The following is a 25070-nucleotide window of genomic DNA, read 5'->3' as shown; positions in this document are numbered from 1 at the left end:
TCATTGTAATGGAATCACCCTTCTGGCAGGTTTTGTTTTATGATTCACAGAAGCTTGTGTACAGTATATGTATTCTTTTGTGCAAGCTCACTCTTTGCAGGTTTCTTCTGTTGTATTGTATTGTGTTGTATTGTGTTCTGTTCTATTCTATTGTATTCTACTGTATTGTATTGTATACCATATAAGTATTTTCACTACTTTCTTCATCGGAGCATCTGAGCTGCCTCCTGTAGTGCATTAACCGGTGTGATTAACATCTGTCACGTGTTTGTTTTCTTGTCCTCTCAGAGGGAGAGAAGCATGTACAGTGAAGTGCCATATTTCAGGAAGGAATTTTGTTTGTTTGCTTGCTCTGGATTTTGTTTTTGTTTAATTGGTTTTATTTTTTTCTTTCATAATGTATTTCTGTTAGAGACGGCAGTACCAAAGAAATGCTCTGTGCACTTGTAGCAGTAGAAGTGTGTAGCAGTAGATCTGTGATAGTCCTAGGGGCATTCAAGCACCATTTCAAACTGGCCACTGCGGGAGTTTTCTCTCCTGCTTTACCCTTCTTGTGTAGATGTTTATTTGCCCAGAAGAGCATGGTTATCATATTCCAGGGGGACGAAAAGTTGGGTGTGGGTTCAGTGAGACAATGAAGTGACAGAATGAGCAGCACTTAGCAGAAAACTAGATGTCACAACACATCATTTACCTCACCAATGCCAGTCAGGAGTTATTTGTAGGCATCATAGCAGAGAGGTTTGAAGGAGGGAACTAACAGTTACATTATTGGTACTGACAGGTAGCTTGATTCAAATTAAGTTCTTTGAATAGTAAAATCTGATTTCCATCATTGTTGACTACAGCACTCCAGGAGGATTTGAAGTGATATTACCCTAAGAAAATCAGCAATTTAATGTCCTCTTGTCTGTGTTCTACATCCCGCATTTCAGTTAGTTACTTATAGTGTACAGTGAAAGTAGGCTAGGGACGGGATGGACAAAACCTGGTAGCTCTGGAAACATCTTGCTGCTTGATGACATTACCAGATTGTAATGAGGGCTCATGGCTTGTTTATTTGCTCTTCTGTGTATGTTAGTGATAGGGTTGACTTGGAAACCAACAGTAAAGTGACATTTTGGAGTGGAGCCACCTAGCTCTGGGATTGGTAATGCCTTTTAACGTTACAGCATTGGCCCAAATCCAGCCCAGATCAGTAATAACCCCAGTTATGTTGTGACTGTGGTGGCAAAGGTGAAATGGGCTAGTGATGACTGAGGGTCAGATATGAGTCAATCACAATAGCTAACACTTCCAAACAGGGAAAGTCTTCACTCTAGGGCCAGCATGCTCTCTGATGCTCAAGGATTAATTTTCACCCAGTCTCAATGCCAAATTTCTACATTTAACTTTTATTACTGAGGCATAGCCCCCTAGCACCTCCATCAATAGGCACTTAATATAGAAGTGACACAGAAGATGATCCCGCCCTGCAGAGATTAGCTGCCTGTATGTCAGACAGGGTATAATAGATGGCAAAAAACAGAGGGACAAGGTTGGGGTTAGTGAAAAGATGGAATAACAAATTGAGAAGAGATTAGCAGAAAAATAGATATCACAATGCATTTTTAGCAGTCTGAAGTGATTTATAAATATCAAAGTAGGGTAGTTTTGAAGGAGAGAATTAGTAGAGGATAAGGTGAGGGCTTTACACATTTTGATAGAGTTTTTCCTGTGCATGGATATAGCATGTAAACAAGTGGACATGCAAGTGATCAAGGCTTCCACTACTTACAGTGAAAGTGAGAGTCAACAGCATGGCAGTCTAGTATATTTTATAGATAGAGCAAGGCTAAGTGACAAATAGCTTATAAAGGTAAAAAGCTTGTGCTAGGTGAGGTGAGGTGAGAAGGGAAGGCCTGTGGAGGAATACAGAATAGAGTGTATTATGGTAGGAACAGTGAGGCAGGAAATTGGGTTTTGAAGGGACTTAGAAAAGGTAGTGTTGCTGGTCAGTCAAGACAAGACAACAGTAATCAAGATGAAGAGGGTCTGAACAAGAGCCCTGGGAGCCTGGGCAGGCAGGACAAACTGAGACTTTGAATTGCTGTATAGATAGAAGATGTAGGACGTGGGTATATGTGGGTTGAGAGAGATAAGGCTGAGTCAAAGATGAGGCCCAGATCACAGAGTGGCAATTCCTATTGTAACAGGGAACTGGGAGAAGAGGAGAAAGTTTTAGGGCTGGTGAGGAGAGATAAAAAACTCCTCTACAGTTGTTTGATTAGCAATATATGAATTTGGGCACTCAGTTTCAGGCATCCAAGTGTGAAAACTGAGTCTGCATTTTTAATGGAAAATAGGACAGAGATGAGCAGGGAAGAAAATTTTGTATACGCTAAGGATATTAGACCCGCTGTCATGAGCCACTGATCATATGAAAACTAAAGTTTGGCTGAGATAAATACATTTTGAAAAAGTTTCATCTCTATAACCTCTTCCTGCTCCTTGACAATCTGCCACCATGTTAGAATACTTTTTCAGGCTAAGCCTTATTATTTCTTAAGTGTGGAGACAGTATCATGTGAGAAATTTCTACAGTGTCACTGATTTCAGTGAGGATGGTGGGTATTCTGCACTTCTCGAGAGAAGAGCAGCAGAGGCAAGGGGCTGGGTTAATTATTATTTCTCAGTTCTCCTTCCTGTTTGGTGATACTCATCAGTGTTCAAAATGTCCACACCACTTGACTGTCACCCTCAAGATAGCCCTTGTTCAAGTTCTTCAGACCCATACTGTCTTCCACGTGTCACAACTGATCCATCATGACAATCAGGGAAGTGTGCAACTTTGCAGATCTCATTTATTGTCTAGCAGTGAAAGACAGTGTGAGCAACTAAGAGTGCAACCAAGTGCTATCTTTAATGTAGGGTTGGTGACAAGCACATTTAGCAATATATTTGCTAATTATACATCTTGATTTGAAATATTCAGTGTTATTGCAAGAAGTAGATGCCTTCATCAGCTTGGGACACTGTAGTTAGAGAGTTCTTTGTTGTGCTTATATCTGCATAGAAGGTATGTCATCTGCCTCTTATCAAGGTATATTACTCTGGTATCTGAACCTCTGCTCTCAAGCTGTTAAACAATAACCAAGACACGCAAATGGGTATAAACTACTGTGTTTCCTGAAAAATAAGCATGGCCCCCAGCATTCCTAGATTCCACTGGTTTCAGTGGATACTTTGGGCATGGAGTAGAACTGGGATATTAAGGTCTATTAAGGTACTCTGTATTTATATGTATGACTTGGGGGCTATGTAATGTCAATGCCTGCCCTCTTCCAACAGGTATAAATCAAATGAGGATTATGTATATGTTAGAGGCCGTGGACGTGGAAAGTACATCTGTGAAGAATGTGGGATTCGCTGCAAAAAACCAAGCATGCTCAAAAAACATATCCGCACTCATACTGATGTACGGCCTTACGTGTGCAAGCTGTGTAATTTTGCCTTCAAAACTAAAGGTAGGTGACCCTTTCTGCTCAGAAACAAGTCTGTTTTCTTTTGTGCATTCATCTCTTCAAAGAGAAATCTTTCATCAAAATGAAATGGTTTTGTTTGTGAACATGGAACTGCACAAAATACATTTTTTCCTTGTATCTCAGTGATATGAGACTTATGTGAGACTGTGAGACTCCTTGTATAGCTTAATTAAGAGCTATAGGCTCCTATCCAGCCCATCTGGCTGCAGAGAAAATGTAGTGGCATAAGATCTTCTCTTGCAAATATTACCTTATGCTAAAAATGTTGCATAGTGAAAAATTGAATTGCAGTAATACACAAATACTATGGGGAATATACACTTGTAGTGGCATAGTGCAGAAGCAGAGCATCATCTGCAAGGAAAGCATGCCTTCATGGTCTTGACAGTGGGTCAGTTTCAAATTTATAAATAATGTACAGCTCCCAGGTGGGCCACTCCATCCATGGCTGCATTAATTATGAATAGAGATCTGATAGCTTGTGTTCACATGTATTTATCAGCACTGAAAAAAAGCTTCCATTTGTCACCCTGAGGCCATGGATAATGATATTCATTGGAATTAGGATTTGCCTTGAAACGATCTCTCTAAAAAAATCAATTTCTTTACCAGCATTTTTCATGCAGTATGGCTCTGGTGTGTCTTATAAAGCCTTTTCTCAGCATCGCTTTGATACTGGTGAAAAAAAGTATATGAGGTCAAATCTTGCTCCCAGTGCACACCCTGAGGGCTGCGCACAGAGAATATCCCCAGGATGACAGAAGGAATCTCTTCTTCTCTTCACTCAGTACCAGTCCAGTTCTGTGACTACTACTGAAGCCTTAAGGTAGTAGTAGTTTCTCTGGCTTCAGCACTTGTCTCCTGAAATAGCTAAAAACAGTTCCTGGATATTAACAGATCCAGGAACCTTGCCCCTTCAGCCACATCTTCCAAAATCTGCTCCATCACCCCCCAAGCACAGGGAGACCCAGTGAAGCACAGAGCTGTGTTGCAAAGGGGATGAATGTCCATCATCCCTCACCCTATGCAACAGCAATCAGTGTCCCTGACAAGGACTTTTCACAATTGCTCTGATGGGCTGTATGCCATATATTCTTCAGTGCATTGACAAGTCAAACAGGAATGATTCATTCATAGCCTGGTTTTGGTACAATACAGTAATGTTTGGGATCAGAGCATTGGGATTCTCAGTTATTTCCTCCTGAAATAAATTGTGTCTCGTGACTAAAGGGCAGGAGAAGGAGGCAGGATTTCTGGATTCTGTCTCCTGCTTTGTCACTTCCTCACCAGGTGGTTTTGGGAAAGTCAGAGGGATTTGAAGGAAGATTGTGGATTTATAGAGGTGTTCTGAGTGGGCATATTCCATGCATCAGAGGTAGCATGGAAGTAAATGTGAAATTGCTTGTGGAAGAAGTGGTCATAGAGAGAGCTGAGGCTGGCATCACTGGCAGAGAATCTGAACTGGAACGTGATGTGCTATTGCACAAGAGTGAATGAGAAGGAAAGTTAAGTTAGACTGACTTTTAAAGAAAGTACAAGAAGAGTGTAACTGGGTGTTTACTGCTAGTTGTCAGCTCTCGGGACTATTGTTCCTGTTGGCTGAAGATGGTTGGCCCCAGATCCCCAGCGGTGCTTAGGTCTCACAATGCCCAACACATACTGTATTTCCTTGAATCCAAGATGAGGTTTTTTTCCCCCACATTTAACATAGGAAAAAAGCTCCTTGTCTTGGGTTTGTGTATGAGGCAGTGGGGAGGGGGGAGGCAGATGGTCTGGTTTTGGCTTTGACTTGGGGGGAGGGCAGGGGGCAGAAAGGAGGGAACTTCAGAAGTCTGTAGTCTAGTGTAGGGCTGGCCAACCTGTCGGATGTGCTGCAAGTGGCACGGGCAGTCTCTGTGTATGGCAGGTGGCAGAATAGGGACAGGAAAGACAGTACAGTGGTGGATAGGGCAGGAAACAGAAAGCAGAGTACCTGATTGGGCATGAATGGGATCAGTGTGGCACTCAGGGAGGGTATGGGGCTAATTTATGGCATACCACCCAAAATGATTGGCCCCCACTAGTCTAGTGTTTGGTCAATCTCCAGGGGCATGGGACATCCTCTTTCAAAGCCCTGCTGTGCTGGGTTCAAGTACAGAGCAAGGATCTCAGCCTGAGTCTCCCACATCCTAGCTGTGCACCCTAAGCACCAGAGGGGCACTTCAGGGTTGGGGAAGGGTATGTATGGACAGTGCGCCAGCATAATAAAAGTTTCTGTCTAGCCATTTTTTATGCACTCCACCTAGCTCAGATGTCCTGTGAATTCACCTACAGGATAAGTCCTTGCTAGTGAAAATGGTTGTGATGGTGTGGGGGAGACGGGGAAGGGGAAAAGGGAGGCATACAGTTTAAAAATCCTGCTTCAGAGTTGGGGCTCTGAGCTCTGAATGTCCAGTTAGCTGTGCAGTGATGTCATTGTTTAGCTGGATTTCATGTACCTGCAGGTGAAAACTAAGGGGTAGGTGGCAGCTGAACAGTAATTTTAAGGATGTCACTGGTGTCTGCATAGTGGATTTTGCCCATATTGGGCGCGTCCAGATGAGTGTGCATGGGCATCTTGCAGCATCTCTCAGGGCTTTGAGACGCTGCAAGAGGCATGTGTAGGAATGAGATATCCAGGGGTAAAAAAAAAATGCAGTGAAAAAAGTGGGGCAAGGCATGGTCCCGGACTATGTCTTGTTGCAACTGGAGGCTGGGTCCTCCACAGAGATGCTCTGGTAGTAGCCAGAGCATCTCTATAGATTCATAGATTCATAGATGTTAGGGTCGGAAGGGACCTCAATAGATCATCGAGTCCGACCCCCTGCATAAGCAGGGTCTAGATGACCCCAGCTAGATGCTCATCTAACCTCCTCTTGAAGACCCCCAGGGTAGGGGAGAGCACCACCTCCCTTGGGAGCCCATTCCAGACCCTGGCCACTTGAACTGTGAAGAAGTTCTTCCTAATGTCCAGTCTAAATCTGCTCTCTGCTAGCTTGTGGCCATTATTTCTTGTAATCCCCGGGGGCGCCTTGGTGAATAAATACTCACCAATTCCCTTCTGTGCCCCTGTGATGAACTTATAGGCAGCCATAAGGTCGCCTCTCAACCTTCTCTTGCGGAGGCTGAAAAGGTCCAGTTTCTCTAGTCTCTCCTCGTAGGGCTTGGTCTGCAGGCCCTTGACCATACGAGTGGCCCTTCTCTGGACCCTCTCCAGTTTATCTGCATCCCTCTTGAATTGCGGCGCCCAGAATTGCACGCAGTACTCCAACTGCGGTCTGACCAGCGACCGATAGAGGGGAAGTATCACCTCCTTGGACCTATTTGTCATGCATCTGCTGATGCACGATAAAGTGCCATTGGCTTTTTTGATGGCTTCGTCACACTGCCGACTCACGTTCATCTTGGAATCCACTAGGACTCCAAGATCCCTTTCCACTTCCGTGCCACCCAGCAGGTCATTCCCTAGGCTGTAGGTGTGCTGGACATTTTTCCTCCCTAGGTGCAGCACTTTGCATTTCTCCTTGTTGAATTGCATTCTGTTGTTTTCTGCCCACTTGTCCAACCTGTCCAGGTCTGCTTGCAGCTGTTCCCTGCCCTCCGGCGTGTCTACATCTCCCCATAGCTTTGTGTCATCTGCAAACTTGGACAGAGTACATTTGATTCCCTCGTCCAAGTCGCTGATGAAGACATTAAAGAGTATCGGTCAAAGGACTGAACCCTGCGGGACCCCACTGCCCACACCCTTCCAGGTTGAAACCGACCCATCCACCACGACTCTCTGGGTGCGACCCTCCAGCCAATTCGCCACCCACCGGACTGTGTAGTCATCCAAGTCACAGCCTCTTAACTTGTTCACCAGTATGGGGTGGGATACCGTATCAAAGGCCTTCCTGAATTCTAAGTATACGACATCCACCCCTCCTCCTGTGTCCAGGCTATGCTTGACTCTCACCCTGGTGCTGAAGCACACTCCCTGCCTGTGCAGGGCACACAGCGTGCCGGCCACAGGGAGCTGGACCCAGGCTCCAGTGCTGATAATTAGGGGGTGTGGGGGGCTGGAGGAGGGGGGAGGGGACCATGGGGGGAGACCACCGCTGGCCCCGCACACTCCCCCAGGCCCCTGATCCCTGCCCCATCTAGACCTATCCCCCACCTGGTCCCTGAGCCCTCCCATCACTGTCTCACCCAGCCCCATCCGCCTGAGCCCCCCATGATCGCTGACCCCCCACCCCAGCATCCTGGCAAGTAACCGCCCCCAAACCCCCACCCTTGCACTCACCGGCACTAGTAGCTGCCATTGGGGTCACTGGGCTGCCCCCCCAGCACAGGACTGGGCAACAGTCCCAGCGGCCTCATCCCAGGCCCTGCTGTTCCCCGCTGCTCCATGATGCGTGGGAGGTGGGGGGCTTTGCCAGGAGGCCCCAGAGCCCCCCACAGCCCCCGCTTCTGGGGTGAGTAGAGCCTTTTTGTTTTCTTTGTCTTTTGAAGTGCCGGAGGCTGGGGTGGGGCGGCGGGGGCAGCTATCTGGGGCTGGGGGTGCAAGCAGGGGTTGGGGCTGGGGGGAGCAGCCCTTGGGGGGTGGGGGGGCTGCAGGAGCCAGAGGGGGATGGGGCCAGGTGGGGCAGCAATTTGGGGGGTAGGAGGAGCAAGCAGGGGTGGGGCATGTGGGCCCTGCAGGGAGGGGGTGGTAGCCCCTGTGGGGGCCATTTGGGCCCTGTTGGGGGGTGGTGGCCCCTGTTGGGGGACTGTAACCCCTGGGGGGAGGGGGGGCTTTAGCTCCTGTGGGAGGGCTGTCGCCTCTGTGGGTGGCAAGAAAACATATAGGTATTTAGAATTCACTTTATTATGATGGTAGAGACAGTGGTAGGCTTCCAAATTGCTTTAACACTGTAGATATATCAATAAAACATTGCCCAACTGATTGCTGTCTGTCTCTCCCTCTCTCCCTCTATATATAGTGGTCTTTTGGTTTAATTGTGGAGGAACATGGATTTGGGGGTGTTTTACAGAGTGACTTTCAGTTTTCCAATAGGCAACACCAGAATTCCTGCTAGGGAGGCCAGTGGCAGGACACTGCTTGCTCAAAGCTGGCACCGTGGACCCATCTGGCTGTGGCTCACCTCCTGGCCAATTGGGACAAGGAGGACGTGCTTTGGCAGTTCAAAGCAGGCCACCACACCCGGAACATTTTCCAGGCGATAGCTGCCCAGATGGCCGGGCAAGAGGCACACATGGCAGTACTGCCACACAAATGCCAACCCTGCAGCCACAGCCCACTGACAGCTGGCCCAGAGGGCAGATGACTCTACTGGCTGTGCAGTCCCCATGCAGGTCTGGCAGGTGCACAGCAGATCACAGCCAGGCAGCAGCCTGCACTGCAAGACTGCTGCAGTGGGTAGAGGGTGCAGGAACTCTCAGGGCTGCTGCAGCAGTCCAGCTGGCACAAGGGGTAGTGTCCCCAGGTACCAGTTGGCTGGGCCCCAGAAGCTCCTGAGAACGAGTAGCCCTGAGCTACTTGCCAAGGCTGCTTTTTGTACTGCTGGGGCCAGGACAGGGCAGCTTGTTATACTGCTGGGGACAGCACAGGTGCTGGCCCTGGGTTCTAGCTCCCCCTAGCTGCAGATCTGGAAAGAGCCAGGCAGGGTTGTTTTGCCCCAAGTGGCACAATTTGCCCCCACCAAAGTGCATGTCCGGTGGGAGGCAAAAAGCCCCGGCTCAAATTCGCACTGCTCTATTTGAGCTGCTGCTAGCGCATGTGCCTGCATGTGTGGATGTACCCATTGAGGCAGATAATTCCTTTAAAACTGTTGAGGATCTGGACCTTGGTTTGCATGGACATTTTTGGAAGAAAAATGTGAATACCATATTTATTAAATTGCACTGGCTCTGATGGGGATTGAGTTAAATGAATCAGTTGTGTCTGTTTTTAAATGACAAAACCCTATAGGTTAGAGAGGAAAGGAAGACAAAGAACTTATTTGAAGAGCTTTCCTTGCTGATGTCAACTGATTGGAGTCATTTCTCTTCCTTTTCATAGGGAATCTGACAAAACATATGAAGTCTAAAGCACACATGAAAAAATGCCTGGAGCTCGGAGTATCAATGACATCTGTGGATGATGCTGAAACTGAAGAAGCAGGTATGTCAAACTGAGTTATTTTAGCTGGAATAGCCTTTGGAGTAGGAAAATCACTCGTTACACTGTAGCACAGTGGCTGACATAGAATGAGTTAAGAAAACAATTTTTTTTTTTTTTTAGAAAAGTCTTTGGTATTTTATTAACAAGCAGTAAATATAAAAAAATATAACCTGTTTATTTGCATGAATTCTGATTTTTTAATATGACATGTTAAATGGAGTAACACACAATTGTCCAACTGGTAAGTGGTCAAACTGTGGGTCTTGTTGACATTGCCACTGGAGTAGTGCATTGGTGTGGCTCTGAAACCCAGGGGCCATTACTTGCTGTTGAATTCATTCACCCCTGGCGACTAAAATTTGGCAGCAGGGGAAAAGCGTGTGTATGTGTTGTGGGAATGGAGGGACCCCTGAGTTCCAGAGCTGTGCCAACACAGTGACTCTGGCAGCCATGCCTTTGCTTGCTCTGCTGCCAGAGGTGGGTCAGCTGGCTCATGAGAAGTCCTGACCCAGTCCATGAGGCCAAATAAATAGAACACTCCTGTTCCTACATTTCAGTGTGCACAGAAAGTAAAAATTCACCCCTTTGCAGACGCCTAGAGGATGGGTTTCAAACTTACATTCTACAGAGGGTTGAATTGCACCTAGAGTGTAATTGCTGATGCAGTTGTGGAGTTTTATTTCTATTATATTGTTTAGGTCAGTACTTCTCAATCAGGGTTCCTTTTAAGGGTGTTGTGGGGTGCCATGCAATTTTAGCACTGCTAGGTGTTGAAGCATCTACACATGATTCATAACATAAACCCAGACGTTTCAATAGCTATCCAAAATGTCAAAGACATTCTGACCTGTTGTGGTCTTTCAGAGATCTTTGCAACAGAATTACTCTATTTTTCCACAGTCAAAATATGAATGGAAACTAAAAGCTTGCATTTTCCACTTGCCTTTTCTACTGAGGGTGGCCTTAAGTCTAAAAAGGTTGAGAACCACTGACTTAGGTTTTTTTGAAGAGCTCATTCCACACAGAGAACATCTGTTAAAGTCAAAAGATGTTCTGAGCGTGGAATGGGTGCAGGATTTGGCCCAGAGTGTGTGTCATGTCCACACTTCACTGACTTCTTGTGGTTGTTTCAGAAAATATGGAGGACATGCACCAGGAAACAGAGAAGAGTAGCAATGTGGCAAGCATATCAAGTGAACACCAGTTCTCTGATGCTGAGGAATCAGATGGCGAGGACGGAGATGACAATGAAGATGACGATGAGGAGGATGATGATTTTGATGATACCCAGGGAGACTCAACACCAAAAACAAGATCAAGAAGCACCAGCCCTCAGCCCCCCAGATTCTCCTCACTGTCAGTAAACTCTGCTGCGGTATCTCAGGGGGCGTCCTCTGACAGTTCCATTTCAGTGGGACACACTTCCCTGATCAGTTACTTGGTCACTTTACCTAGCATTCAGGTAACTCAGCTCATCACACCAAGTGACTCATGTGAAGACTCACAGATAACAGAATATCAGAGGTTTTTCCAGAATAAAAGTACCGATTCAGAGCCTGACAAAGACAGGTTGGACATACCTAGCTGTATGGATGAGGATTACATGCTTTCACTAGATCCCAGCTCATCTCCGAGGGACCTCTCACCTTCCAGCCATCAGTCCTCACCAGGGTATGATTCTTCACCATATAGAGATAATTCACCAAAGAGGTATTTAATGCCCAAAGGAGATCTGTCACCCAGAAGACATTTATCACCCAGGAGAGATATTTCACCCATGAGACATCTTTCCCCAAGGAAGGAAGCTGTGTTGAGGAGAGAATTATCTCCAAGACGGGATGTTTCACCAAGACGTCATCTGTCACCAAGGAGACCAATGTCACCTGGCAAAGACACATCTGCCAGAAGAGACCTGTCTCCAAGGAGAGAGAGAAGATATATGGCCTCAGTTCGAGCAGCATCACCCAGGAGGGGTTTATACCATAATCCAGCATTGTCTATGGGTCAATATTTACAGTCTGAATCTGTTCCACTGGGACATGGAGTAAGTATGAAAGAATATTTTAATTTTTGTTATTAAAACCAGCGCTCTTATTTCATCTATATAGTGACTCTAGTATGTTAAGTTCTTTTAAAAACTTTTAGAAACATTTGTAGGAGGAAAAAAGAGGAAGATGTAGTTTTCTCAGAAACCTTTAAATAGAACATAGCAGATATGGCAGATACGGAACAAGTCAGGATTTTGATTGAGCCTCTTACAGTGACTAGGTACAGAACATTGCAGACTTGGGGTCAGAACTCCAGTAGTTGGTGTAAAATCAAAAAAAAAAATCTATTGACTTTAATAACTTCAAAGGACTTATGCTGGTTTGCATGACCTTTGATGAGCTCCTTGGTATCTTTACATTTGTCTCAGGAGATTTACGGTAGCTCATAAAGACTATTAATGGGTTTGTCTTTGCCTTAAGATTGCCAGCTTCAGACCCAGCCCTAGCTAGTCGTGACCAAGGTCCTGTTACTGCAGTGTGATGGACAGGCACTACTGAAATACTGGCTAGATAAATAAAATCAGTGAAGAAATGGGGCTCCAATTAGGAGCAGGGAGGTACCCATGTGCATCACACTGCATGGTTAGAGCCTAGAGATTGTCATCCTCTGATGACTGTTGACAAGTGCCTACATCCTAAAAAGTACCTTCACAGCTGGCAGTTTTAGCAGGGATGCGAAGGTCTGCATGGAAACTAAAATATGTAAAAACTCCTGCTGCTAGACCCCGCTATAGTCCTGTCTTGCAAATAAGTAAAATATTGGATCTCTAAAGCTGTCAACTTGGCACTTTTCACAAGCGCTAGTATTCAGAAAAGGCGGCGCACACACACTGTGTTTGAAGGAATTAGCTCATTTTTATTTAAGATTCTTCTTTTGGCCACATTGTTTGAACATTGCCTCTGCCATCACATTATATGTTCTTTAAAAAGTAAAATTCACGTGTGTTGGTTCAATATGGGCAAACAATGACAGAGCTACAGGCTCCCACCTGGAACAGTCTGGCAGGGCTGTGCTCATTGCTCTTCCATTATCTGTCTTGTTTGTTCATCCCAGTTATGATGCCTCCCTGTGGATGACAAGAATTAACCTGGAAGCTTATAAAAATAGTAATTTCTGAACTTTGGAATTGGTTCCTTCGTGCACTTTAGCACTCCTGCAGGTGTAATTGTCCTGGAGCATTACAGTTAGTGAAGAGAAAAGGCACACAATCAGTCACCGTTTTTATTGGCAAATTAAGCAAAGAAAAAGATAAATGGTCACTAATTTAGCAGTCATAATATCTTGGCATCAAATGAATGATATTATATGGAACAACATAGTTGACATTGTTACATTGTGAACAGAGAGCTGCAAGTCCTCTGAATGGCTAAATACACTGCATGAAACGCTGCTAGAGTACAAATTCCTGGAGGTCTAATGATATTACTGAAAGGGTGTGTGACAAACTTCACCCTGGGCAACCTGACAGTACTTGCTACAATTCACTTTCTCCATTCTTCACCTCATCCTACAAGGTGCATAGCACAGTGTGAGAAATGTTTAGCACCATCAGCTCTGTACCTTGCCAGATTGGCTCTTGAAACGACAAGATTTTTGAGGTAATGTCAGATCCATTTCAATAAAATACATAAAAGAAAAATCATGTTATAATGAACAGCAGAAACTCATTGGCATCTCCGCTGTTTTTTTCATTCACACACTTGGATATAGGCCTAGACAGGACAGTGTGACTGGGGTAAATTTAAAGCTCTTAAATTTAGTAGAGAAAAGCCGTACAAGAACCAACAGCTAGAAGCAGAAGGCAGGCGCATTCAAATAAGAAACTAGGCACAAATTTTAACAGTGATGGTGATTAACCACTGGAACAAACTATTTACCACAGGAAGTGATGGATTCTCCATCTCTTTCTAGAAGATTTTCTTTAGCTAGATACAAGCTAAGCTTCAAAAGTTACTGGACTCATCGCAGAAGCAACTGGAGGATATTTAATGACCCATGATGTACAGGAGGTCAGGGTACAATGGTCCCTTCTAGCCTTAAGCTTTCTAAATCTTCAAACTAGGGCTGTCAGTTAATTGCAGTTAACTTGTGTGATTAATGCAGAAACAAATTAACACATTAATTTTTTTTAATTGCACACATAGTTTTGACCAGTGGAGCAGACCAGCCAGAGCCCATGTGTTCAACCCTGACCCTGGCCCACCCCATTCCTAATCTGGATTTGCCTGCCCATGCTGAACAGCAGCTGCAGTGACAACAGCTTTGCAGAAGCTGCTGCTCAGCACAGGGGAAAAGCAGTCCCTCCCCTTCATCACTGCTGGGCCCTTCTTGCTGCAGCCAGTCAGGACCCATGCCCGGGCTGCCCTGCGGCTCCTCTCCACTAATGTCACCGCTGCCTCCAGGCCACCCAGCAGACCAACGGTGGCAGTGCAGAGAAGCCACAGTGCAGCTGGGCCATGGGCTCCAGGAGGCTGCAGCAAAAAGGGCCAAGCAGCAGTGAGGGAGAAGGAGAAGGGCCACGTTTCCTCTGCATTGAGCATCAACTTCTGCCTGGCTGTTGCTGCTGCTTAGCATGGGCAGGTGAATTTGGAGTAGGCATGGGAGAGGTTGGGGTCAAGGCTGTTTGCATGGGTTATGTCTGGTTTGCTCAGGCTGGGGCAAGTCTGGAGCAGATGTGGGGCGGGCTGGGGCTGTGTGCTGTTGGTGGTAGTGGGGAGGAGCCGCAGGGTGCACCAGGTCTGGGCTGATGGGGACGGGGTGCTGAGTGTTGTTTAACCGTGCAATTAAGATTGTGATTGATTGCGACTATTTTTTTTTAATCTTGCAATTAATTGCAATTATTTTCGTAAAAACCATTTGTCAGCCTTACTACAAACAGAAAAAGTGACCTTTTGTCTGAATTTTTAAATCTGTTTTTAGGACAAGTGATCCTTTAGTTCATTGTAACTGAAAACTATTATATGAAAGGAAAAGGCTATTTTTTTCCCTTTCAAAACTGCACAATTAAAATGTAAGTGACTGGTGCAGGTTCCAGAATGAAATCCTGTTCCTTCTTCCCTACCTTTGACTTGGTGGCCATTACAAAAATGATAGAGCTATCAATAGAAGGGACTAACCCTATTTGCTCTTCACTGACATTAGAGCTCCCAGGGTAGGTATTACAGGAGCAGGGGTTTGCTCTGGTTGCTGTGGCTGGAAGTGTGTAATGGTAACTAGGAAAACAAGGTGGTCTTGCAGTTAAGCCAGTGGTCAGCTCCCTGCTTTCCCCATGGTCATGCTGTGTTGATTGGCTCCCACCCTCCACTTCAGGTATGCTTACACACACAGATTTTAGGATTTAAAAGCACCATATAACTATCAATTTTAGTTATTTCCAGGTAAAAAAGAAAAAGAACAAAAGAATAGCAGCTAAAGGCAATAAAAAAAGAAAAATGTTGACTTCTCTACAATAGCAGTTATTTCACAGACACTGTCTCCAGGGCAGGTCTGACACTGTTGGTGATGCTGGTGAACAATGTTGTTTAATTGAACCTTTGAAACATAAAAGCACAACTCTGTATTGGAATAGGGAGGGCCATTAGACTTTACTGCAGTAGGATTCTCTTAGGGGATTTTGGAGCAATTGTCAACCCTGCTGCCCTTTACACAGGTTCAGTATCTGGAGTCGTAGCTGGGACAAGGGGCCCTTTTCCATATTTTCCCCTTGGAGAAGGTTGGTGCCATTACCAAAGTGAAGTAATTTATCTTCCCAGCCACTTTGTACCAGACCTAATACAGGCTGAGAAGGTGTGGGGAGAAGAGAAGGCTGCTTGTGTCCTGTTTTCCTTTACAGGAGCTGTACTCAAGACCCTTCCTTTTGCTTTTAGAGGGGGATAAAAGTACTTTTTTAAAGTTGTGCCTATTGGCTTTCAGCCAGGAGGTTGAAAGCAGATTACGGGGTGGTGCCATCCCAGTTCTCACATCCAGTTGATGTGCAGTTCCTGTACAACTTGCTTGTGATTCTGTTTTGCAGCACTTCTTCTCCTTTATGTTGGCTGTAACTAGGCTGGGATTTTCAGTGGACCTGAAATTTTGGCACCTCTTATACTCTTTGAAAACCCCATCTTGAGTTGATCCTGGGTCTGAAGACTCCATCGATTGTGTCCATGTGTTTATGCAGCAGTGCGCTGTCTTGTGTTCTGCCTGCCAGTAACTTTCCTGGTGGAATTCAACATGTTGTTGTCTTTTACCTAATATACTTTGGGACATGGCAATCAAAAGGAGTGTTTCTTTTCTCATGCCGTCTACCACAAGCTGGGATCTGCGGAGGTGTTCTAGGGCCACTGGCAGGATATTCTGTGAAGGGCACTTAACTTTGAAATTTGATCTTCCCCTTAATCCAGCACAGCCCAGCTTTGCTGTATTACTAGGCACATGACAAAGCCCACGTCTTTTTTTCTCCAGACTTGGGAATGAGGCAGATGTATTAAGGATAGACTGTTGGCTTTGTGTTGGGGTTATGGTGTGAAAGTCTGACTGTGCAAGGCAGGTCAGAAAGTGTGGTGGAGATTGTCAGGGTTGTTGGTCATAGCCGTGTTGGTCTAAGGACATAGGCAGGCAAGGTTCTTTGGGTAGATGTGATATCTTTTATTAGACCAACTGAGTAGCTGGAAAAAAGTTCTTAGCAAGCTTTCGGGTGCAATCACCCTTCTTCAGGCATAGGAGTCTTTGGTGTTCTGAGACTCCAAGGAATGAGAGAATCTAAAAGTGGTACAGGATGTCAGTGGAGATTTTCAGTATGTTATATGGAATATTGCAGTTTGAAAGATTATCAAGCCCCCTCTTTTACCTTCCCATGCCTAACTGGTATGTGTGCAGCTATGGAACTGCAATCTTGCAGTTTGAAGTCTACATAGCTATACTCAGAGCATTCTCAGAGAGCCATACTCTGGCTGCGTGGGTGCTTGGGGAGAAATAGCCCAGGCATGTGTATAAGCCAGGTATGTTCCGAAACATTAATTACAGGAAAACCACATCTTGTGCATGCTTGTCAGAGGAGGGGAGAGCCCTCCCACATTTTACACTGATGATTTGCAGCCAGGGTGGGGGGGCACCCAGGTGTGCATTGAGATCCTTTGAAGGGTGCCATGGGGTGTGAGGAAATAAGCCAGGTGTGAGGAGATAAGCAGATAAGCACAGGCTCAGACTGAGTCCCTTACTGGCTGTTCCCCTGCCCTCTGTGCCTAGCTCCTTTGCAAGGAAGTAAGCATCATAATAAACAAGTTAGTTTTTTAAATGGGATGCTGTTAAATTCATGAAAGTTATGGAAGGTTGCCATGAGTCTGTTGAGGGGTGCCTTAAGTCTAAAAAGCAATCAGGGCTCACAGACAGAGGTGATATCTTTTATTAGATCAACAAGATTTTTGCAAAAAAACAAGCTTTCAGTCACAAACACCCTTCATCAGACATCAGAGAAAAGATTGTGAAAGTTCTCCTGGATAGAAATGAGAAAGCAAGTCTAGAAAGGTACTTTAGACAACAGGCAGGGCGCTTGCTCGTGCAACAGGTGACCCAGGCTGTATGCCTCCTTCACGTAGGGAGCGTTTGAATCTGGAGCGTCTACTGTCAAATAAAATTCTTTAACTACCTTCCCATTACGCTGAGTGCTTTCCAAGCCTCCTCCTGAGACTGGCCTACTGGGCAGCCAGGAAAGGAAAAGACAAAGTAGCATCTATCTCCCTGAGCTGCCCTCCCTGTAGAACTTCCCCATTAGTTCTGTTATTAGTAGAATAGAAGCATTTTATCTTTGAAAGGGCATCTCCCTAAATGAGCCAAAATATTATTCTTTAAAGAAAAAGGTGCCCCTTCCTAAAAAGGGAAAGTGATTTTGCAGTGAAACTTTATCAGGGCTTGGTAAATATATTGCCATCTTTTCCCCCTTGTGGCATGGGACTCAGCAAAGGGGTTGAATTGGGCCATGGAAAGCAGCTGGTGCAGTTGGCAGCTGGCCCTGAGGACAAAACAACAAGACTGGGAGTTGAATGGCTCGGGGAACCTTTTAAAAAGACAGGATGGACAGCTGTGGTTCAGGGCTTGCATTGAAAAAGGTCATGTACATGATAAGGCATTGGATTTGATGTCTGACAGTTTCATATCTGAAGAGATGGCTGTGTTTAATCATAAGGACATCCCTTTATTTCATCTTTCCTTTTCATTTAGTTGTAAAATAGAAATCACTCTAGCCTGGGTGGTATGCTAGGCCAGTATAGTTAAGGAACACAGAGAAGTGATGTAGTTAGCATCACGTCTGGCAGCTTATGACTTCCCAGGGTCTGCTCAGGGCACTTTTTGGTGCAAGTTCAGAATAGGGCTCACATCTATGAATCTGTAGCAAGATGCCTTAACCCTTGTATCCCCAAATGATGGCAGGCCTGAACCAAAAAGCCCAGACTAACTTCTATCCTACTTTGGAATTAGAGGGACTCAGACTCTGGACTTGAGCTTGAATGGTTCAACCGGCTCCTACTTCTATAAAGTTTTGATGCAGAATACTGTATGTGAACATCTGTGAGCTTTAGGAGGCTCAGAATGTCAATCCAGAAGTGAATTTTTTGTCTTGGGTCCTCTGCTTGATTCCTTGATCATCACAGGTTCATAGACAGATACTTTTAGTTAGAGGTTCTGAGTATCCAAGCTCATTCTACCAAGAGCTACATGCCTTTGCAGCATTTTTGTTGTCCTGGTTCTGTTTCTATTGAGGTCAAGTTTACATTAGATGTAGTAGTAATACAGATCTTGGCTTGGGAAGCAGCTGAGGACACTAGAGCTGAGAAGCACTGTGACTGAAAAAATATATAAGGCTGATTATATGGAAAGCCTGGAAATTTGGGGCATCATCTGGGAAATCTGGGACACTGCCCACTTCCCAGACCCTCTAGGCCCCCTGCACACTCTCACAAGCTGGCAGGGGCAGGGCGGCAGCCAGCCAGGATCAGTCTCTGAAATCTGGGACGGTCCCAGCTAAACGGACACATGGTCACCCCATATGTAAACAACACTGCCGAGGGACCACAAATCTCTAAAGCTTTGGCAAGCTGACTTTCCAAGGTGCTTGCATTAGAGAACACTGAAATGGTCATGACTTTCAGCACTATCAGATTAGAGGTTTAGCAGTTGCTTCTTATTCCTCGAACGTTGTTTCTCCTTTTGCAGTACAGTGACCTGCTACCGTGTTTTCTTATGACAGTTTTTGTGGGGTTTATATCTTACATTTTTCTAGGAGCATATCTCAAGCCTGGGTTTGGTGATCTCAGGTCACGCCTCGTGTCCAAGCATTGATAGATCTCGAGCATTATAAAGGTGCTGTGAATCATGAGATTCTGCAATTGGGGCAGCAAATGTGGAATAGTTAATTGCCTTCTAAACCAGTTCCCCGGCATAGTCCCTAAACTGCATGCACCAGGACTGTGTTTAGCAGCACATCCAGCGAGAAGTAAATACATTTCCCCCTACATATTCAGGGAAGAGTATTTTAGGCATTTGAGTTCCATGAGAGTCCTTAAAAGGTAGATCCATACATGAAAAGGTAGCCCTGCCTTTCTTCCAGCCCTATTGCTTTAATCCCCAATTAGGAATGTATAATTATCCAATGAAAGACGAATGAGACAAATCAAGAGACTTAAAGGGGGGAATTTTGTATCTCAGGATGTTTGTAATATAGAACAAATAAAAGCTTGTCAACTTGTAATCACTCTTTCAAGACAGGACTTGGTGGGAGAGATCAAAAAGTCAGTACCTTGCAATTAGCATGTGATGGATTATATGAAATCCAGTATTTTTCATAATCACTTTTAGAGACACAACTTTCACTGCCAATTAATTGGGACTCTAGTATTATTATTTAATAAATCATTTATAATAATTCATGAATTCATATGGCAGTATTGCCCAAAGGCCTCAATCAGAATTGGTGTTCTGTTGTATTAAAGACTGTTTACATACTTGTGTTCTCTGCCTGGAGGCCAAGGATTTAGATGTGCATAGAAACAGAACTACCCTTTTGTGAAAAAGGTAGTCAGGGGTGAAGAACATTGTGGAAAAGCTTGCTCTGATGTTACTCATGTAATAGGGGAATTCATTTTCCAGGGCTTCAGTCCCACCCATTTCTCCGGAATATGTGCATTATATCTGATAATATTTTTACTATACTGACGACTAGCACCACGACTGAAAGGGACCAAGGGGTAATAATAGACCATAGTATGAACATGAGGCGTCAGTGTGATGCTGTAGCCAGCAGGGCAAGCAATACTCTGGCATGCATCAACCGATGCATCTCAAGCAAATCCAAGGAAGTGATTCTTCTGCTTTACTTGACGTTGGTGAGACTGCAGCTGGAGTACTGGGTCCAGTTCTGGGTCCTGCACTTCAACAAGGATATGGGAAAGCTTGAGGGAGTCCAGAGAAGAGCCACCCGTATGATCAGAGACTTGCAAGGCAAGCCATACAAGGAAAGGCTGAGGGACTTGGGTCTCTTCAGCCTAAAAAAGAGAAGGCTGAGAGGGGGCTTGGTAGCAACTTACCGCTACATCAGGTGAATATATCAAGGGCTTGGTGAACAACTGTTCGCTAGAGCACCCTTGGGGAAAGCCTGGAGTAATGGCCACGGAAATCTTCAAGAGACTGGATGGTCACCTTGTTGGGGTCACCTGACCCCAGTTGTCTTTCCTGCCTAGTGCAGGGGGGCTGGACCCAATGATCTTGCGAGGTTCCTTCCAGCTCCTTACAATCTATGAACTTGTTGGTGACGAAAAAGGGACCACTAAAAAGTATATTTCCCAGAAGTAGAGAGCCAATCTCCAATGCAGACTGCCAATGCCAGCACTATAGTTATTTGCAGAATTTGTACATGTAGATGTGTTAACCCTGATGTTTTAGCCAAATTTCTCTAAGTGAAATTCCTTATGATTCCTTCTTTATTTTCATTCAGTGGAATATGGTACTGTTTCCTTCCTGACCTAAGGTGCTGTAAAGCAATTCTATGTGCTACCTAAGAGGAAGCTGTCTTTTTGGACTAGACTTTGTGAACCTTCTCTATATATATCCTATATTATATTTATAAGCAATGAATGGAGTTTACAAAATACTTTGGATGCCCCCTGTACTATAGATTGTTTGACACACATGTTGTATAAGAGAAATTGGACAGGTTGGTTAGTTGCATGGGATTTTGCTAGTAATAGAACTGACCATTTTTGCTGTTTTTCTGATTACAGAGAAGGGGGTTGTCTCAGGGTCCTTACTTCAATGTGTATGGAGAAAAAGGCGTTCCGGAACATCACGGGTCTAGCCTGTTCCCTGAAGGTCCTAATGATTACATCTTCAGTCACCTTCCACTACACTCCCAGCAACAAATCCGAGCACCTATCCCTATGATGCCTGTTGGAGGCATCCAGATGGTCCATTCGGTACCTGTGGCCCTGTCAGGTTTACATCCTCCGTCCACCTTACCCCTGCAGAGAGAGGGCTCTGATGAAAAGCAAAGATTAACTTCAGAAACACTTACAAAAGAATCCTATAGCATTTCTAAACACCATGAGAAACGTACCTCTCCTCACAATGCTTCATCCGGTGTATCCTCTTCTTCGCTACTATTGTTGAAACAAAGCACTTCAGAAGATGGTTTAGTAGCTACAGAGAGGGAACAGGAGGAAAATATACAGACTTGTACAAAAGCCATAGCTTCTCTGCGAATCGCCACAGAAGAAGCTGTTCTGCATGGGGTGGAACAGCCGCAGAGGGCTTCTGAGCCTCATCAGAAACCCTTAGAAAGTGCACATTTTAGCATTAAACACTTTAGTGGATCTGAGCCAGGCCAGCCCTGTGCCTCAGCCACCCATCCTGACTTGCACGGTGGTGAAAAGGACATTTTTGGTACATCACAGACTGCGTTAGCTCATTCCACCTTTTACAACAAGAGCTTTGTGGATGTCAGACAGTTAGGCTTTCACAGTAGGAAAGAATCCCCATCAAGCACACAGGAAAGGAAAGATCCATCATCTGAGAAGAGCAAACTGCATTGATACAAGATGAGTGGAGACTTTTACCCATACATTTACCCTTTTTTCTTTCCTAGAGATAGAAGAAGTATTCAACTTTACAGCATGCCTGGTCTAAGTTACAGTAGTTTGCTATTATATATACTTTTGTTATATCAAAAGAATTAGTTAAAATAACAAGTCATCACGAGCCTGACCAAAATGAAATTTGAAATTCTTATTGGGTCTGGTACTTTTAAATTGTACAGATGTTTGTGCCTTTTCTTTACTTTGCTTATATTCTTATAAGCATTTTTTTAGCAGTAATTTGTACATATTTTAGAATTTGTGTATCTGCTTTGTAATAAATGTAATTTCTTTCCTTTTTTGGACACTTGGATCTAAATGATGTAAAGCAAAACAGCATCAATATATATGTGAGGTTGCACTAAAACATATTTTTATATGATTAAAACTGAACAGCTTTTATGTACAGCTCTGATTCTGTAATACTAATATTTATTTACTTTGTTTCATAAATTGTAAATTTTTTTCTTAATGTTGTGGATTGCTTTTCTATGTGAAGCATGGGATTTACTGTTGCGTAATTAGAACAAAAATGTATATTGTAAACAAGATATTTAAACTAGAGTATCTTATCTTATTCTGCACTTATGCATTAGTTAAAGAAAAGATAAAGGATGTATCAGTCAGTTCTTAACTCTTGTAATTTTTTTTGTCTCTTGTTTGCTGGATTGACTATAACTTAAGTGCTGATTGTGATTTTAAACTGATAGTACCGTAAAGCATTAAAGTAAAACAATGTGCTATTGTGAGTTTTTTCAAAGCTTTATAAAACAGTTATAAATATATTAAAAATATTTGGTCTTATGTGAACATGTTGATCTATATACTCCTTTAAACAAATGGGAAAACATTCCACCCCATGTAAATAAGTACAAGTGCATCACTGGTACAATTCTTTGTAACTCATTTGGATGTGAGGGGTTTGATCTGCTGCCAAGGAAGTTGGTGAGAGCTGTGACACTGACTTCAGTGGAAGCAAGATCAGGACAAAGGTCAACCCATACCTATCTTGGAGGGTCTTTAAGGGGTAAAAAAATGGTAACAAAGCACATATGACTGTCTAGAACTTGGTTATCGGCTGGCCCAATGGTTTGGAAAGCAGCGCTGTGCGCTGCATGAGGAAGACACAAACTCTGACAGACCTTTGGCTTCTTTCCACAAGCTAATGGTGTGGAGCTAGATGTAATCAAATGAAGAGTGAAACATGGGATCTAGGATGTTGAGAATGGGGTGTGAGGAGAAAAGAAGATGGACACCTGTTCTAAACGCCTCCAGCTGGTCTGTCCTTACTATGGTACTTGTATCAACTTTAAGGGAGGCTATCCATCCACCCATCTGATGGGAGTAAATGTACCACAACTGTGGTCATCAGCTCTCCTGGCCAGATAGAGAGCACCGCTACAGTGGCCATCTACAGGGGACAAGGTTCATGAACAAGAAAGAAGTATTCTTTAAGAATAAAGCATCCCTAGGATACCATCTGGATTGGTGTTTAGTCAGTGTGGGGGGAAGTGAGGAGGAACCCATGTTTGGATATTTAAAGGTATGGTGGGTTACCATGACCACCATCAACATGCGCGCACACACACACACACACACACACACACACCAAAATCTGGGTTATTTTTTGTGCTATTTAGTGGACTATAATTCTGTGAAACCAAGTTTGTATATTGAATTACAATACATTTAAGGAGTGTTCTTTAAAAAGAAATAAATATACAGTTACATGCATGAGGTGTGTAGTTTTCATGTGTTTTTTGATTTTTCCAAGTTTATTTGTGAAGCCTATTAGTATGATATTACATTTTCTGTGCTTTTGATTCCCAAGTATTGGCTGAGTAAATAGAAGACTGTTATGTATGCAGAAGCTGAAAAAGCAGATCACATTTTGGTCTCCTACCAGATATCATCAGACTACAGTTTATTTCCCCAGTAATGAGACATTGGAGCAAATCCTCAGCTGGTATAAATTGTCATAGTTCCATCAATGGTGCTAAGAAAATTTACACCCGCTGAAGATCTGCCTTGTTATGTCCATTGCAGTGTGTTTACCTTTATTCCCGATTATTATGGTAGCCTTGCCAAGTTGTGTGAATGCCAGGAATTGGCTCATATAAGCCTGGAGAGAGGAGAAGGAGGATATTTAGTCAGAGCCAAGATGCATGCAGGATCATGTACCCATGTAAAAGGAGGACTCAGTAACAAATTAAAAAAACAAAATCTTATCTAACAAAACCTCTATTATCCTGCTGAGGTATTAGTTCACTTAAGAACAAAATGCTCTGCACAATAGACAAATAATCACACTTTTTTTTTTATTAAAACAGAGCCTAGGGTGCTCCAGAAGTAAAATCTCTGCTAACATTTCCATTATAAAATCTCTTCTGTTGCAGGATTTTAGCTTGCTGTTTTGCTTGTTTTAATTAATTTGAACCTGCAGTTTACCATCAACTTTTGATCTTGGGGTAAATGTGTTTGTTTTTTTTTAAATAATTGTTGCGCAATGGTAATTGGTTTTTGGGTCTTTTTTTTGTTTCAGTAGGATGACCTCAAAGAGGTTAAAGACACTTTGTTTTCATTTTGATTGCCTTTTTCTAATGATTTAATACTTATATAGTGTTTTGAAAAGTGTATATCATTATACAAATGTTAGATATTTGTTATTGTATCTATGCTTAAAAAAATCAAAAGGAGAAACTTATATGAAGCAGGCACTTGGCATAGAATACTCAAAAGCAACTGCATTTAGTTTTCAAAATGTACTTAAGGGGACTGCTCAAAAGTATTTATGTGACTAAAAGTTCAGAAACATACCCACTGGGTTTTTCAGAGTGCCCAGTGGGTTTGGCTCCTAACTTCAGTTGCTTTTATGAGCTTCACTGGTGGAAATATATGGTTGTAGCCCTACTGCCCAGCACGGGTTTGTAGCAGGCAGATCGTGCCTGACTAATCTAGTCTCTTTTTATGACCAGATTACAAAAAGCCTGGACACACGAGGAGGGGTGGATGTCGTATACTTAGACTTCAGGAAGGCCTTTGTTACGGTATCCCACCCCATACTGGTGAACAAGTTAAGAGGCTGTGACTTGGATGACTTCACAGTCCGGTGGGTGGCGAATTGGCTAGAGGGTCGCACCCAGAGAGTCGTGGTGGATGGGTCAGTTTCGACCTGGAAGGGTGTGGGCAGTGGGGTCCCACAGGGTTCAGTCCTTGCACCGATACTCTTTAATG

The 25070-nt window shown here is 44.0% G+C and overlaps 1 protein-coding gene across 3 annotated transcripts in view; it reads left to right on the top strand.

The window, feature by feature from the left end:
* Positions 1 to 23570, top strand: part of HIVEP2 (HIVEP zinc finger 2) — a 192581-nt gene extending 169011 nt beyond the window's left edge. For all 3 annotated transcript variants that reach the window (XM_019488388.2, XM_006278421.4, XM_019488386.2), the window contains 4 exons: positions 3331 to 3506; positions 9583 to 9684; positions 10818 to 11728; positions 20988 to 23570. In XM_019488388.2, coding sequence (XP_019343933.2) covers positions 3331 to 3506; positions 9583 to 9684; positions 10818 to 11728; positions 20988 to 21794 — 1996 coding nt within the window. In that variant the 3' untranslated portion in view covers positions 21795 to 23570. The remainder of the gene's footprint in view (positions 1 to 3330; positions 3507 to 9582; positions 9685 to 10817; positions 11729 to 20987) is intronic.
* Positions 23571 to 25070: the final 1500 nt, after the last annotated feature.

The sequence above is a fragment of the Alligator mississippiensis genome, chromosome 1, assembly GCF_030867095.1.
Source record: "Alligator mississippiensis isolate rAllMis1 chromosome 1, rAllMis1, whole genome shotgun sequence".
In the NCBI taxonomy this organism is placed as follows: Eukaryota; Metazoa; Chordata; order Crocodylia; family Alligatoridae; genus Alligator; species Alligator mississippiensis.
The sequence above is the reverse complement of the archived record's forward strand: the minus strand, read 5'-3'. Positions and strand labels throughout refer to the sequence as shown.